Source organism: Entelurus aequoreus, linkage group LG12 (genome assembly GCF_033978785.1).
Source record: "Entelurus aequoreus isolate RoL-2023_Sb linkage group LG12, RoL_Eaeq_v1.1, whole genome shotgun sequence".
NCBI classification, from domain to species: domain Eukaryota; kingdom Metazoa; phylum Chordata; class Actinopteri; order Syngnathiformes; family Syngnathidae; genus Entelurus; species Entelurus aequoreus.
The window spans coordinates 63,216,620-63,234,112 of record NC_084742.1 but is presented as its reverse complement, the minus strand read 5'-3'; the positions used below and the strand labels follow the sequence as shown (position 1 = coordinate 63,234,112).

The 17,493-nt window shown below is 32.3% G+C and overlaps 1 protein-coding gene across 2 annotated transcripts in view; it reads right to left on the bottom strand.

The window, feature by feature from the left end:
* Positions 1-6,785: 6,785 nt before the first annotated feature.
* Positions 6,786-17,493, bottom strand: part of LOC133662420 (ankyrin repeat and BTB/POZ domain-containing protein 3-A-like) — a 382,948-nt gene continuing 372,240 nt past the window's right edge. For both annotated transcript variants that reach the window (XM_062066402.1, XM_062066401.1), the window contains 5 exons: positions 14,787-14,889; positions 14,644-14,725; positions 7,784-7,852; positions 7,598-7,711; positions 6,786-7,536 (listed from right to left, as the gene is read on the bottom strand). In XM_062066402.1, the coding sequence (XP_061922386.1) occupies positions 7,291-7,536; positions 7,598-7,711; positions 7,784-7,852; positions 14,644-14,725; positions 14,787-14,889 (614 nt within the window). In that variant the 3' untranslated portion in view covers positions 6,786-7,290. The remainder of the gene's footprint in view (positions 7,537-7,597; positions 7,712-7,783; positions 7,853-14,643; positions 14,726-14,786; positions 14,890-17,493) is intronic.

Here is a 17,493-nt window from a genome sequence, read left to right as displayed (position 1 = left end):
GACAGAAGGGGACATAAAGCTACAGTAAAGTGGCACGAAAAGTGCTTGACATCGGTATCAAATCTTCTTTTTACACTGTAAAAATTGACCAGGAGTTCACAGTAAAATACTGTAATCAAAATGTACTTTAAAATGACAACAAAATGACAATATCCTTTTATTTCACAGCAATTAACTATTATTTCAAAGTAGAATACTGTAATTATAGTTCCGGACTGTAAGAGAGAAACTAATAGGGGTGCACAAATATTGATCACATCCGAACCGCGATTCTTATTAATACCGATTTTAAATCCATTCCTTATTTTCAGAAATCCATCCATCCATTTTCATTTAATCCCTCACATTTAATACCTCCAAGCCACTAGGGGGCGGCGTCTCTCATCAGCTGTATTTATAAGCAGAAAGATGCAGATTTTTCCACTTTTTTTTTTTTTTAAAGTTATTTTTATAAATTGATTTTCAAAAATCGATTTTTAAAAAACAATATTTTTATAAATCGATTTTCAGAAATTAATTTATAAAAAATAAATCGATTGATAAAAATAACTTAAAAAAAAAAAAAAAAGGAAAAATCAACATCTTTCTGCTTACAAGTACAGCTAATGAGAGACGCTTCCCCCTAGTGGCTTGAAAGGATTACATGTGAATTTAAATAACTACAAATGTATAATTAGGATGCACTTTTTTTTTAAAGCTATTTTTATAAATCGATTTTCAGAAATCAATTTATAAAAAAATAAATCGATTTATAAAAATAACTTAAAAAAAAAAAAAAAAAAGGAAAAATCAACATCTTTCTGCCTACAAGTACAGCTAACGAGAGACGCCACCCCCTAGTGGCTTGGAGGGATAAAATGTGAATTTAAATAATTACAAATGTATAATTAGGAGTGCAATTTTTTTTTTTTAAGTTATTTTTATAAATTGATTTTCAAAAATCGATTTTTAAAGAAAATTATTTTAATAAATCGATTTTCAGGAATCGATTTATAAAAATAACTTTAAAAAAAAGTGGAAAATCAGCATCTTTCTGCTTATAAGTGCAGTTGATGAGAGACGCGGCCCCCTAGTGGCTTGGAGGGATTAAATGTGAATTTAAGTAATTACAAATGTATGATTAGGAGTGCACTTTTTTTTTTTTTAAAGTAATTTTTATAAATCGATTTTCAAAAATCGATTTATAAAAATAACTTTAAAAAAAAAAGGGGAAAAATCAGCATCTTTCCAATTACAAGTACAGCTGATGAGAGACGCCGCCCCCTAGTGGCTTGGAGGTATTAAATGTGAATTTAAATAATTACAAATGTATGATTAGGAGAGCACTATTTTATTTTTTTTGTTTAAGTTATTTTTATAAATCGATTTTCAGAAATCGATTTATAAAAATAACTTTAAAAAAATAAAAAAGTGGAAAAATCAGCATCTTTCTGCTTACAAGTACAGCTGATGAGAGAAGCCGCCCCCTAGTGGCTTGGAGGGATTAAATGTGAATTTAAATAATTACAAATGTATAATTAGGAGTGCACTTTTTTTTCCTTAAAGTTATTTTTATAAATGGATTTTCAAAAATCCATTTATAAAAATAACTTTAAAAAAAAAAGTGGAAAAATCAGCATCTTCCCACTTACAAGTACAGCTGATGAGAGACGCCGCCCCCTAGTGGCTTGGAGGTATTAAATGTGAATTTAAATAATTACAAATGTATGATTAGGAGTGCACTTTTTTTTTTTTTTAAAGTAATTTTTATACATCTATTTTCAAAAATCCATCCATCCATTTTCTACCGCTTGTCCCTTTTGGGGTTGCGGGGGGGTCGCTGGAGCCTAAAATCAATTTATAAAAATAACTTAAAAAAAAAAAAAAAGTGGAAAAATCAGCATCTTTCCACTTACAAGTACAGCTGATGAGAGAAGCCCCTAGTGGCTTGGAGGGATTACGTGTGAATTTAAATAATTACAAATGTATAATTAGGAGAGCACTTTTTTTTATTTTTTTTGTTTAAGTTATTTTTATAAATCGATTTTCAGAAATCGATTTATAAAAAAAACTTAAAAAATATAAAAAAGTGGAAAAATCAGCATCTTTCTGCTTACAAGTACAGCTGATGAGAGACGCCGCCCCCTAGTGGCTTGGAGGGATTAAATGTGAATTTAAATCATTACAAATGTATGATTAGGAGTGTACTTTTTTTTTTTAAAGTTATTTTTGTAAATCGATTTTCAGAAATCGATTCTTATTCATACCGATCTTAGACCCATTCCTCATTTTCATAAAACAATTTATAGAAATAACTTAAAACAACAACAGAAAAACAGTGGAAAAATCAGCATCTTTCTGCTTATAAGTACAGCTGATGAGAGACGCCGCCCCCTAGTGGCTTGGAGGGATTAAATGTGACTTTACACTTCGAATAATTACAAATGTATAATTAGGAGTGCACGGAAAAAAATCGTTTCACACCCGAATTGTGATTCTTATTCATCCTGATTTTAGACCCATTCCTCATTTTTATGAATCAATTTATAGAAATAACTTCAAAAAAACAAATGAAACTGTGGAATAATCAGCATCTTTCTGCTTACAAATACATCTGATGAGACGCCGCCTCCTAGTGGCTTGGAGGGATTAAATGTGAATTTACACTTCGAATAATTACAAATGTATAATTAGGGATGCATGGAAAAAAATAATTTCACACCCGAATCGCGATTCTTACTCTTACCGATTCTGAACCCATTCCTCATTTTCAGAAATCGATTTAGCTAAAATAGGCTCCAGCACCCCCCGCGACACCGAAAGGGACAAGCGGTAGAAAATGGATGGATTTCTAAAAATAACTTTAAAACATTTTTTTTTTGGAAAAATCAGCATCTTTCTGCTTACAAGTACAGATGATGAGAGACGTCGCCCCCTAGTGGCTTGGAGGGATTAAATGTGAATTTACACTTCAAATAATTACAAATGTATCATTAGACGTGCACGGAAAAAAATCGTTTCTCACCCGAATCACGATTCTTATTCATACCGATTCTAAAGAGGTTGATAAAGAATCATAATTTTCAATTATTAATTAAAAAAAACAAAACAAAAAAATTTAAAAAAAAAAAAAAAGAATCAATTTTTTAAAATACCTTTTTTGTCGCATTTGCAAAGGGCATTTCCGTGACGTGACGGAATGGGGCGGGCACTATCCACCCGTAGGTGAATAGTGTTGATAGTCCATCATTTGGTGAAAAACAACGCGGTTGACTTTGGTGGGAAAAGAAAAGGGGGGGGGGGGGGGGGGGCGAAAATCCGAGGTCCATGGCAGGACGGCGTTTTATAGAACATCGCTTTAAATCGAACTTTACCCTACATGGCGAGAATCGACTCTAAAAGGAATCGTCACCCCAGGAACTGAATCGTTAGGTGCCCGAAAATTCACACTCCTGTAATTAACTCTAAAATACTATTGTGACGCTCCAGCTTATATATTTTATCGTCGTGAACTATCACATCTAAATTGTATTTGGTTGTAACTTTATTGTATTTAACCCTAAAATCACAGACCTGCAGCCACAGTCAATTACTGTGAAACTAACACAATTATTAGCCAGTAATTAGTGCAAATCCACATTTTTTACAGTGTAAAAGATCTCATTTCCATACAGGTGGCTTCTATTCTTTAAAAAAAAAAAAAAAAAAAAAAACATTTGAAGGAAAATAAATACTTTTCTTCCCTCTTTCAGTCAAAGCTGCTTATTTTCTTTTCTTTGTACCACAAATAGACTTCTTTCGGAATATTGCTTATTTGATATAACTCTCTTCACGTGTATAAAACAATAAGAGCTGTATGTAAGAAAATAAAAGCCATATGACAGGATGTCGTATTTACAGAATGGAAGTGCTGAAATAATCATTGAGGCTGAGCTACAAAAGCTTTTTTGTTTTTTTTTGTTTGGTGTTCTGCTGGACTGGACACACATTTGGTCGGATCAAATACAACTAAAAATGCCTGTTTTACAAAAGCCGGAAGCAGTGAAGTTGTCACGTTGTGTAAATGGTAAATATAAAGAGAATACAACGATTTGCAAATCCTTTTCAACCTATATTCAATTGAATAGACTGCAAAGACAAGATATTGTTGTTTTTTTTGCAAATAATCATTAACTTAGAATTTAATGGCAGCAACACATTGCAAAAAAGTTGTCACAGGGGCATTTTTACCACTGTGTTACATGGCCTTTCCTTTTAACAACACTCAGTAAACGTTTGGGAACTGAGGAGACACATTTTGTAAGCTTCTCAGGTGGAATTATTTCCCATTCTTGCTTGATGTACAGCTTAAGTTGTTCAACAGTCCGTTGTCATATTTTAGGCTTCATAATGCGCCACACATTTTCAATGGGAGACAGGTCTGGACTACAGGCAGGCCAGTCTAGTACCCGCACTCTTTTACTATGAAGCCACGTAGATGTAACACGTGGCTTGGCATTGTCTTGCTGAAATAAGCAGGGGCGTCCATGATGACATTGCTTGGATGGCAACATATGTTGCTCTAAAAGCTGTATGTACCTTTCAGCATTAATGGTGCCTTCACAGATGTGTAAGTTACCCATGTCTTGGGCACTAATACACCCCCATACCATCACACATGCTGGCTTTTACACGTTGCGCCTAGAACAATCCGGATGGTTCTTTTCCTCTTTTGTCCGGAGGACATGACGTCCACAGTTTCCAAAAACAATTTGAAATGTGGACTTGTCAGACCACAGAACACTTTTCCACTTTGCATCAGTCCATCTTAGATGAGCTCGGGCCCAGCGAAGCCGGCGGCGTTTCTGGGTGTTGTTGATAAATGGCTTTGGCTTTGCATAGTAGAGTTTTAACTTGCACTTACAGATGTAGCGACCAACTGTAGTTACTGACAGTGGGTTTCTGAAGTGTTCCTGAGCCCATGCGGTGATATCCTTTACACACTGATGTCGATTTCTGATGCAGTACCGCCTGAGGGATCGAAGGTCCGTAATATCATGGCTTACGTGCAGTGATTTCTCCAGATTCTCTGAACCTTTTGATGATATAACGGAGCGTACATGGTGAAATCCCTAAATTCCTTGCAATAGCTGGTTGAGAAATGTTGTTCTTAAACAATTTGCTCAGGCATTTGTTGACAAAGTGGTGACCCTCGCCCCGTCCTTGTTTGTGAATGACAAACAATGGAAGCTGCTTTTATACTGTAGTAGAATTTCTGACCTTTGAACTATATTTCGTGTCTATTAAGAATGTCTGCTCATTTCATTTCCCTTCTATTCTATACCATTGAATAGACCAGGGGCCGTACTTATCAAGCTTCTTAGAATTACTCCTAAGAAGTCTGCTAAGAGTTGACTTAAGAGTAAATAAATTCTTCGCTGAAAGCTGCACTTAAAAGTTAGTTATCAAGCGTCTTACTCACACTTTCAGCGAAGTGTAGGACTGAATCTTAAGTGTCACACTCAGAGCTGAATTACGACATTACTATGTGCCGTAAACGGAATTTTAGGTGACGTCATTTCTGTGTCCATAGAAATGACCAATCACGGAAAGGAATCCCTTGTCTAAGAATAAAGAAATATCTTGGAAATATTTAAGTGGACAATGGGAGTGTATATTTTCACAATAAACAACAAAATAATACAAAACAAACTAGTCCCCGCCGGCACTCACGCTACCGCTCCCTCTCTTCTCTCGCCCACACACTCACTGACGTCACTCACCTCACGGCCACACACATACGCTACTGTCATAACATTTTCTTTCCAATTCATTAATTAGGCAACTAATTTGAAACTGGTGTGGGTGGCTCTATATATACTAGCCCACTGCAGACACATGCAGAAATCAACAAGGAATCGAAAAGTATTAAATCTGTGACAAAAATAATATCCGCTCTGTCTAAACGATACCGTTTGATCAGCTGCTCGTCATCAAAAAAACAACAACATTGTTCCGTTCCCTGAACGTTCGCGCACGTCTCTCGCCTCAGTGCCATCCCCTGCTGGCAACTCCTAACCACTTAAGACACCTCTGAAGGTCTCTTAAATATCGTGGAGAGTAGGAGTGATTCTTAGACTTAAGAACGTTGATAGAAAGCTTTTATTCTTAAGTTTGAGAGTAGGACTAAATTTCGCAAATTCTCAGGACTTAAGTGTAAAATGGCACTCTAAGAAGCTTGATAAGTACGGCCCCAGATGTAGGACAACGTTGAATATGGAGTCGTGCCGACCAGTCTACAAAATGTTTTGATTGTCTAAGCATGACTAAGGGATTCAAGGATGTTGCAAAACAAACATGTCGAAAACAACGGGACCTTGGGGCATGGGGAAACAGATAAAAATGGCCAGGAGACCAGGACTCAAAGAGATTGCTTGATTCGTGTGTCCTCCGGAGGACGTCTGTTTGTCTGCATGGACAAAACAATCCAACTTATGCACTTTTGACTAAGGGTAAATCAACTTTTTGTACTAAACTCACTTTTGTTACTGTTTAAGCTTCGGACAATCCACTACAACACCCAATCACGGCACCCACCTGTTCCCAATTAGCCTGTTCACCTGTGGGATGTTCCAAATAAGTGTTTGATGAGCATTCCTCAACTTTCTCAGTCTTTTTTTGCCACTTGTGGCAGCTTTTTCGAAAACATGTTGCAGGCATCAAGTTCCAAGTGAGCTAATATTTGCAAAAAATAACAAAGTTTACCAGTTGGAACGTTAAATATCTTGTCTTTGCAGTCTATTCAATTGAATATAAGTTGAAAAGGATTTGTTGTATTCTCTTTTTATTTAGCATTTACACAACGTGACAACTTCACTGCTTTCGGGGTTTTGTATAAATCCCCCAACGTATTGCAGCCACGGCTGCGCATTAATGACTTCTCGGCTAGATCAGCTAGCAGCATCTGGGGGAAATAAAGACGAGGGTGGAAAAAAAAACAAACACTTTCCGGGCCCGTTGCACAGCGAGCACAGCTACAAGCAAGATGGCGGACGGCTCCAGGCATGCGGCGAGACAGGGTCGGACACAGGAGGACGCACGTTAGGACTTTGCATCCTTCCTTCCCTAGAGAAGCTCCGCGTAAGAAGCTAGATCCATGCAAAGGCGGACCACAGTGAAACGTGTTCCAGATGCGGAAGGTTCCTCTTGCTGGCATTGCTACTGATCACCTGTGATCAAAATCCCCATGAATCGGTGTCCCTTTTTTATTTTATTTTATTTTATTTTATTTTTTTTAATTTGACTACCTAAAGATGCGTGAAATCCTGCTGGTCACACCACCGAGCCCTTGGAGGTGGAGCGGTGGATGGAGTGGACGCGCGTGGCCAGAGTCTTCTCCAGGTCCCGGAGGATATCCGAGCAGAGGGCGGGGGCGGGGATTTGGGCGGAGGGGGCGGGGCTCTCGGCGGGCGCCGGCTCGGCGAGCAGCTGCTTGAAGCCGTCCAGCTCGATCAGCAGCACCATGTTCTTCAGGAAGTAGCCCTCGATGTAGGACGTCAGCTCCGTGGCGCCGAGGAACTGGAACAAAAAAGAGGGCGGCTTAGACCGGAAGGGGAGGCGATGCGGGGCGTCTCCTCACCTTGGCGTGCTTGTAGAGGTCCACGCAGGTTTCCGTGGTGATGTTCTTGGAGCAGATGATCTCACAGTGTCGCTGGAGGGCCTCCAGTTGGAAGAATTTGGAGGCGGACAGCAGCTGGAGGGCAGACGCGGCGATTACAACGGACGCTAACGTGGCGAGCTAACGTGGCGAGCTAACGTGGCGTACCTCCATGACTTCGGTGTTGCGTATGTGCAAGGACTCGGTGCCGCCACAGTACAGATACTGCATGACCGACTGCAGGTGGGGGAAAACAGCTGATTAGAGATGCTGCCCCCTAGTGGATTACATGGGAACTTACGCTACTAATAAAGTTAAAGTACCATCCATCAATCCATCCATTTTCAACCGCGTATCCCTTTCGGGGTCGCGGGGTGTGCTGGAGCCTATCTCAGCTACAATCGGGCGGAAGGCGGGGTACACCCTGGACAAGTCACCACCTCATCACAGGGCCAACACAGATAGACAGACAACACTCACACTCACATTCACACACTAGGGACCATTTAGTGTTGCCAATCAATAGTTTTTTTGCATGTAAAACTATCATCATTATGTATTTTACATTCTTTTTTTGCAGGTAAAAGTATCATCATTATGTATTTCACATTCTTTTTTGCATGTAAAATTATCATCATTATGTATTTTACATTCTTTTTTTGCAGGTAAAAGTATCATCATTATGTATATCACATTCTTTTTTGCATGTAAAACTATCATCATTATGTATTTTACATTCTTTTTTTTGCAGGTAAAACTATCATCATTATGTATTTGACATAGTTTTTTGCATGTAAAACTATCATCATTATGTATTTTACATTGTTTTTTGCACGTAAAATTATCATCATTATGCATTTTACAGTTTTTTGCATGTACAATTATCATTATTATGTGTTTTACATAGTTTTTTGCATGTAAAACTATCATCATTATGTATTTTACATTCTTTTTTTGCATGTAAAATTATCATCATTATGTATTTTACAGTTTTTTGCATGTACAATTATCATTATTATGTGTTTTACATTCTTTTTTTGCAGGTAAAAGTATCATCATTATGTATTTGACATTGTTTTTGCATGTAAAATTATCATCATTATGTATTTTACATTGTTTTATGCATGTAAAATTGTCATCATTATTTATTTTACATAGTTTTTTGCAGGTAAAACAATATTTGACATAGTTTTTTTTAATGTAAAACTATCATCATTATATTTCACATTGTTTTTGCATGTAAAACGGTCATCCTTATGTATTTTACATAGTTCTTTGCAGGTAAAATTATATTTGACATAGTTTTTTGCAGTTAAAATTATCATCATTTTGTACTTTACATTCTTTTTATGAAGGTAAACGTTTCATCATTATGTATTTCACATTGTTTTTTTTGCATGTAAAACTATCATCATTATGTATTTAATTTTTTTTGCATGTAAAACTATCATCATTATGTATTTGACATAGTTTTTTGCATGTAAATCTATCTTCATTATGTATTTTACATTGTTTTTTTCATGTAAAACTATCATCATTATGTATTTTACGTTCTTTTTTTGCATGTAAAACTATCTTCATTATGTATTTTACATTGTTTTTTTCCATATAAAACTATCATCATTATGTATTTCACATTGTTTTCTGCATGTAAAACAATCATTGTATATTTTACATTGTTTTATGCATGTGACACGGTCATCATTATGTATTTTACATAGTTATTTGCAGGTAAAACAATATTTGACATAGTTTTTTTAATGTAAAACTATCATCATTATGTATTTTACATTCTTTTTTTGCATGTAAAATTATCATCATTATGTATTTTACAGTTTTTTGCATGTACAATTATCATTATTATGTATTTTACATTCTTTTTTTGCAGGTAAAAGTATCATCATTATGTATTTGACATTGTTTTTGCATGTGAAATTATCATCATTATGTATTTTACATTGTTTTATGCATGTAAAATTGTCATCATTATTTATTTTACATAGTTTTTTGCAGGTAAAACAATATTTGACATAGTTTTTTTTAATGTAAAACTATCATCAATATATTTCACATTGTTTTTGCATGTAAAACGGTCATCCTTATGTATTTTACATAGTTCTTTGCAGGTAAAATTATATTTGACATAGTTTTTTGCAGTTAAAATTATCATCATTTTGTACTTTACATTCTTTTTTTGCAGGTAAACGTTTCATCATTATGTATTTCACATTGTTTTTTTTGCATGTAAAACTATCATCATTATGTATTTAATATTTTTTGCATGTAAAACTATCATCATTATGTATTTGACATAGTTTTTTGCATGTAAATCTATCTTCATTATGTATTTTACATAGTTTTTTTCATGTAAAACTATCATCATTATGTATTTTACGTTCTTGTTTTGCATGTACAACTATCTTCATTATGTATTTTACATTGTTTTTTTCATATAAAACTATCATCATTATGTATTTTACATTGTTTTCTGCATGTAAAACGATCATTATATATTTTACATTGTTTTATGCATGTGACACGGTCATCATTATGTATTTTACATAGTTATTTGCAGGTAAAACAATATTTGACATAGTTTTTTTTAATGTAAAACTATCATCATTATGTATTTTACATTCTTTTTTTGCAGGTAAAAGTATCATCATTATGTATTTCACATTGTTTTTGCATGTGAAACGGTCATCATTATGTATTATACATAGTTATTTGCATGTAAAATGATCATCATTATGTATTTTACATTGTTTTTGCATGTGAAACGGTCATCATTATGTATTTTACATAGTTATTTGCATGTAAAACTATCATCATTATGTATTTCATTTTTTTTTTGCATGTAAAACTATCATTATTATGTATTTGACATTGTTTTTGCATGTAAAATTATCATGGTTACATATTTACATTGTTTTTGCATGTGAAACGGTCATTATGTATTTTACATGGTTTTTGCATGTGAAACGGTCATCATTATGTATTTTACATAGTTTTTTGCATGTAAAACTATCATCATTATGTATTTCATTTTTTTTTTTGCATGTAAAACTATCATTATTATGTATTTGACATTGTTTTTGCATGTAAAATTATCATGGTTACATATTTACATTGTTTTTTTGCATGTAAAACGATCATCATTATGTATTTTACATTGTTTTTTGCACGTAAAATTATCATCATTATGTATTTTACAGTTTTTTGCATGTACAATTATCATTATTATTTATTTTACATAGTTTTTTGCATGTAAAACTATCTTCATTATGTATTTTACATTGTTTTTATCATGTAAAACTATCATCATTATGTATTTTACGTTCTTTTTTTGCATGTAAAACTATCTTCATTATGTATTTTACATTGTTTTTTTCATATAAAACTATCATCATTATGTATTTCACATTGTTTTCTGCATGTAAAACGATCATTATATATTTTACATTGTTTTATGCATGTGACACGGTCATCATTATGTATTTTACATAGTTATTTGCAGGTAAAACAATATTTGACATAGTTTTTTAAATGTAAAACTATCATCATTATGTATTTTACATTGTTTTTTGCACGTAAAATTATCATCATTATGCATTTTACAGTTTTTTGCATGTACAATTATCATTATTATGTGTTTTACATAGTTTTTTGCATGTAAAACTATCATCATTATGTATTTTACATTCTTTTTTTGCATGTAAAATTATCATCATTATGTATTTTACAGTTTTTTGCATGTACAATTATCATTATTATGTATTTTACATTCTTTTTTTGCAGGTAAAAGTATCATCATTATGTATTTGACATTGTTTTTGCATGTAAAATTATCATCATTATGTATTTTACATTGTTTTATGCATGTAAAATTGTCATCATTATTTATTTTACATAGTTTTTTGCAGGTAAAACAATATTTGACATAGTTTTTTTTAATGTAAAACTATCATTATATTTCACATTGTTTTTGCATGTAAAACGGTCATCCTTATGTATTTTACATAGTTCTTTGCAGGTAAAATTATTTTTGACATAGTTTTTTGCAGTTAAAATTATCATCATTTTGTACTTTACATTCTTTTTTTGCAGGTAAACGTTTCATCATTATGTATTTCACATTGTTTTTTTTGCATGTAAAACTATCATCATTATGTATTTAATTTTTTTTGCATGTAAAACTATCTTCATTATGTATTTGACATAGTTTTTTGCATGTAAATCTATCTTCATTATGTATTTGACATAGTTTTTTGCATGTAAATCTATCTTCATTATGTATTTTACATTGTTTTTTTCATGTAAAACTATCATCATTATGTATTTTACGTTCTTTTTTTGCATGTAAAACTATCTTCATTATGTATTTTACATTGTTTTTTTCATATAAAACTACCATCATTATGTATTTCACATTGTTTTCTGCATGTAAAACGATCATTATATATTTTACATTGTTTTATGCATGTGACACGGTCATCATTATGTATTTTACATAGTTATTTGCAGGTAAAACAATATTTGACATAGTTTTTTTTAATGTAAAACTATCATCATTATGTATTTTACATTGTTTTTTGCACGTATAGGGGACGGTATAGCTCGGTTGGTAGAGCGGCCGTGCCAGCAACTTGAGGGTTGCAGGTTCGATCCCCGCTTCCGCCATCCTAGTCACTGCCGTTGTGTCCTTGGGCAAGACACTTTACCCACCTGCTCCCAGTGCCACCCACACTGGTTTAAATGTAACTTAGATATTGGGTTTCACAATGTAAAGCGCTTTGAGTCACTTGAGAAAAAGCGCTATATAAATGTAATTCACTTCACTTCACGTAAAATTATCATCATTATGCATTTTACAATTTTTTGCATGTACAATTATCATTATCATGTGTTTTACATAGTTTTTTGCATGTAAAACTATCATCATTATGTATTTTACATTCTTTTTTTGCATGTACAATTATCATCGTTATGTATTTTACAGTTTTTTGCATGTACCATTATCATTATTATGTATTTTACATTCTTTTTTTGCAGGTAAAAGTATCATCATTATGTATTTGACATTGTTTTTGCATGTAAAATTATCATCATTATGTATTTTACATTGTTTTATGCATGTAAAATTGTCATCATTATTTATTTTACATAGTTTTTTGCAGGTAAAACAATATTTGACATAGTTTTTTTTAATGTAAAACTATCATCAATATATTTCACATTGTTTTTGCATGTAAAACGGTCATCCTTATGTATTTTACATAGTTCTTTGCAGGTAAAATTATATTTGACATAGTTTTTTGCAGTTAAAATTATCATCATTTTGTACTTTACATTCTTTTTATGCAGGTAAACGTTTCATCATTATGTATTTCACATTGTTTTTTTTGCATGTAAAACTATCATCATTATGTATTTAATTTTTTTTGCATGTAAAACTATCATCATTATGTATTTGACATAGTTTTTTGCATGTAAATCTATCTTCATTATGTATTTTACACTGTTTTTTTCATGTAAAACTATCATCATTATGTATTTTACGTTCTTTTTTTGCATGTAAAACTATCTTCATTATGTATTTTACATTGTTTTTTTCATATAAAACTATCATCATTATGTATTTCACATTGTTTTCTGCATGTAAAACGATCATTATATATTTTACATTGTTTTATGCATGTGACACGGTCATCATTATGTATTTTACATAGTTATTTGCAGGTAAAACAATATTTGACATAGTTTTTTTAATGTAAAACTATCATCATTATGTATTTTACTTTTTTTTTGCAGGTAAAAGTATCATCATTATGTATTTCACATTGTTTTTGCATGTGAAACGGTCATCATTATGTATTATACATAGTTATTTGCATGTAAAATTATCATCATTATGTATTTTACATGGTTTTTGCATGTGAAACGGTCATCATTATGTATTTTACATAGTTTTTTGCATGTAAAACTATCATCATTATGTATTTCATTTTTTTTTTGCATGTAAAACTATCATTATTATGTATTTGACATTGTTTTTGCATGTAAAATTATCATGGTTACATATTTACATTGTTTTTTTGCATGTAAAACGATCATCATTATGTATTTTACATTGTTTTTTGCACGTAAAATTATCATCATTATGTATTTTACATGGTTTTTGCATGTGAAACGGTCATCATTATGTATTTTACATAGTTTTTTGCATGTAAAACTATCATCATTATGTATTTCATTTTTTTTTGCATGTAAAACTATCAATATTATGTATTTGACATTGTTTTTGCATGTAAAATTATCATGGTTACATATTTACATTGTTTTTTTGCATGTAAAACGATCATCATTATGTATTTTACATTGTTTATAGCACGTAAAATTATCATCATTATGTATTTTACATTGTTTTTGCATGTGAAACGGTCATCATTATGTATTTTACATAGTTTTTTGCATGTAAAACTATCATCATTATGTATTTCATTTTTTTTTGCATGTAAAACTATCATTATTATGTATTTGACATTGTTTTTGCATGTAAAATTATCATGGTTACATATTTACATTGTTTTTTTGCATGTAAAACGATCATCATTATGTATTTTACATTGTTTTTTTGCACGTAAAATTATCATCATTATGTATTTTACAGTTTTTTGCATGTACAATTATCATTATTATTTATTTTACATAGTTTTTTGCATGTAAAACTATCATCATTATGTATTTTACATTCTTTTTTGCAGGTAGAGTATCATCATTATGCATTTCACATTGTTTTTTGCATGCACAACTATTATCATTACATATTTACATTGTTGTTGCAGGTAAAGTATCATCATTATGTATTTCACATAGTTTTTTTGCATGTAAAATTATCAATAGTCTCTTTGAAATAGTTTTCACTGTGGAGCGGCTTCATTAGATGTACATTATTTAGATGTTGTCGGGCATTTGGAAACAGATTAGTGCAATAAAAAGTGAGTTATCATGTCATGAACTGGTCTTACGTGGAATATATTATACTTGACATGGCTGATCTCGATGCAGGTGTTCTCCGCCGCGGGTCGGTTCTGCAGCAGCGACTTGAACCTGGTGAAAGCAGACCGTGAGCTTTAACCCGGTTCCCCGGGTGAACCTTCCGCCACTTTACCTGGGCGAGGCTGTAAAAAGCAGCACTTTGTGTGCATAAAAGGGTTTGCCCTCCACCAGGAAGGTGACGTCCGACATCTCCTTGTTGTTGAGGAAGTGCGGGTCTGCAAGGGGCCAAGCACAACAGCACATTTCACACCTTAATAGACTAATCCAGGGGTCACCAACGCGGTGCCCGCGGGCACCAGGTCGCCCGTAAGGACCAGATGAGTAGCCCGCTGGCCTGTTCTAAAAATAGCTCAAATAGCAGCACTTACCAGTGAGCTGGTAAGTGAAAAATCCAAAAATCTATTTTTTAAATTGTATTTATTTACTAGCAAGCTGGTCTCGCTTTGCCCGACATTTTTAATTCTAAGAGAGACAAAACTCAAATAGAATTTGAAAAAAATCCAAGAAAATATTTTAAAGACTTGGTCTGCACTTGTTCAAATTAATTAATTATTTTTTTTACTTTGCTTCTTATAACTTTCAGAAAGACAATTTTAGAGAAAAAAATACAACCTTAAAAATGATTTTAGGATTTTTGTGGAAGGAATAGTCGCCAGAAAAAAGGGTTAGAAAAGGGTTTGAAAAAAAGGGAAACTTTTTTACTTGGAAAAATGATAGTTTGAATTTCCAGGATGAGTGGAATATGTTGAAGGTGGAATGGTTTGAATAGGTTGAAAAATGTGGAAATGGTGGAAGTTTGAAAAATGGTCAATTCATTTTGAATGGGAAAAATGTCCCGGAAAACCTGGAAGTCTGGGAATTTTTGGAATTTGTCAAGGGAAACCGTGCGATTCCCAAATAGGCTGAACAGTTTGAAGTTGGAACGGTTTGAATCGGATGAAAAATATGGAAGGAGTAGTCGACAAAAAAAAGGGTCAAAAAAGGGTTTGAAAAAAAGGGAATTCTTGGAAATTTTTTGAATTTGGAAAATGATAGTTGAATTTCCAGGATGAATGCAATGTTTTTAAGGCAAAATGGTTTGAATCAAATGAATATGTGGAAATGGTGGAATTTTGAAAAATGTCCCATTGATTTCAATGGGAATTTCATGGAAATTTGGCCTGTTCTAAAAATAGCTCAAATAGCAGCACTTACCAGTGAGCTGCCTCTATTTTTTAAATTGTATTTATTTACTAGCAAGCTGGTCTCGCTTTGCCTGACATTTTTAATTCTAAGAGAGACAAAACTCAAATAGAATTTGAAAAAATCCAAGAAAATATTTTAAAGACTTGGTCTTCACTTGTTCAAATTAATTAATTATTTTTTTTAACTTTGCTTCTTATAACTTTCAGAAAGACAATTTTAGAGAAAAAAATACAACCTTAAAAATGATTTTAGGATTTTTGTGGAAGGAATAGTCGCCAGAAAAAAGGGTCAGAAAAGGGTTTGAAAAAAAGGGAAACTTTTTTACTTGGAAAAATGATAGTTTGAATTTCCAGGATGAGTGGAATATGTTGAAGGTGGAATGGTTTGAATAGGTTGAAAAATGTGGAAATGGTGGAAGTTTGAAAAATGGTCAATTCATTTTGAATGGGAAAAATGTCCCGGAAAACCTGGAAATCTGGGAATTTTTGGAATTTGTCAAGGGAAACCGTGCGATTCCCAAATAGGCTGAACAGTTTGAAGTTGGAACGGTTTGAATCGGATGAAAAATATGGAAGGAGTAGTCGACAAAAAAAAGGGTCAAAAAAGGGTTTGAAAAAAAGGGAATTCTTGGAAATTTTTTGAATTTGGAAAATGATAGTTGAATTTCCAGGATGAATGCAATGTTTTTAAGGCAAAATGGTTTGAATCAAATGAATATGTGGAAATGGTGGAATTTTGAAAAATGTCCCATTGATTTCAATGGGAATTTCATGGAAATTTGGCCTGTTCTAAAAATAGCTCAAATAGCAGCACTTACCAGTGAGCTGCCTCTATTTTTTAAATTGTATTTATTTCCTAGCAAGCTGGTCTCGCTTTGCCTGACATTTTTAATTCTAAGAGAGACAAAACTCAAATAGAATTTGAAAATCCAAGAAAATATTTTAAAGACTTGGTCTTCACTTGTTCAAATTAATTAATTATTTTTTTTAACTTTGCTTCTTATAACTTTCAGAAAGACAATTTTAGAGAAAAAATACAACCTTAAAAATGATTTTAGGATTTTTTAACAAATATACCTTTTTACCTTTTAAATTCCTTCCTCTTCTTTCCTGACAAATTAAATCAATGATCAAGTACATTTATTTTTTTTTATTGTAAAGAATAATAAATACATTTTAATTTCATTCTTCATTTTAGCTTCTGTTTTTTCGACGAAGAATATTTGTGAAATATTTCTTCAAACTTATTATGATTAAAATACAAAAAAATTATTCTGGCAAATCTATAAAATCTGTAGAATCAAATTTAAATCTTATTTCAAAGTCTTTTGAAATTCTTTTAAAATTTTTGTTCTGGAAAATCTAGAAGAAATAATGATTTATCTTTGTTAGAAATATAGCTTGGTCCAATTTGTTGTATATTCTAACAAAGTGCAGATTGGATTTTAACCTATTTAAAACATGTCATCAAAATTCTAAAATTAATCTTAATCAGGAAAAATTACTAATGATGTTCCATAAATTCTTTTTTAAATTTTTTCAAAAAGATTCAAATTAGCTAGTTTTTCTCTTCTTTATTCGGTTCAAATTTAAAGAGTCGAAATTGACGATAAACTATGTTTCAAAATTTAATTT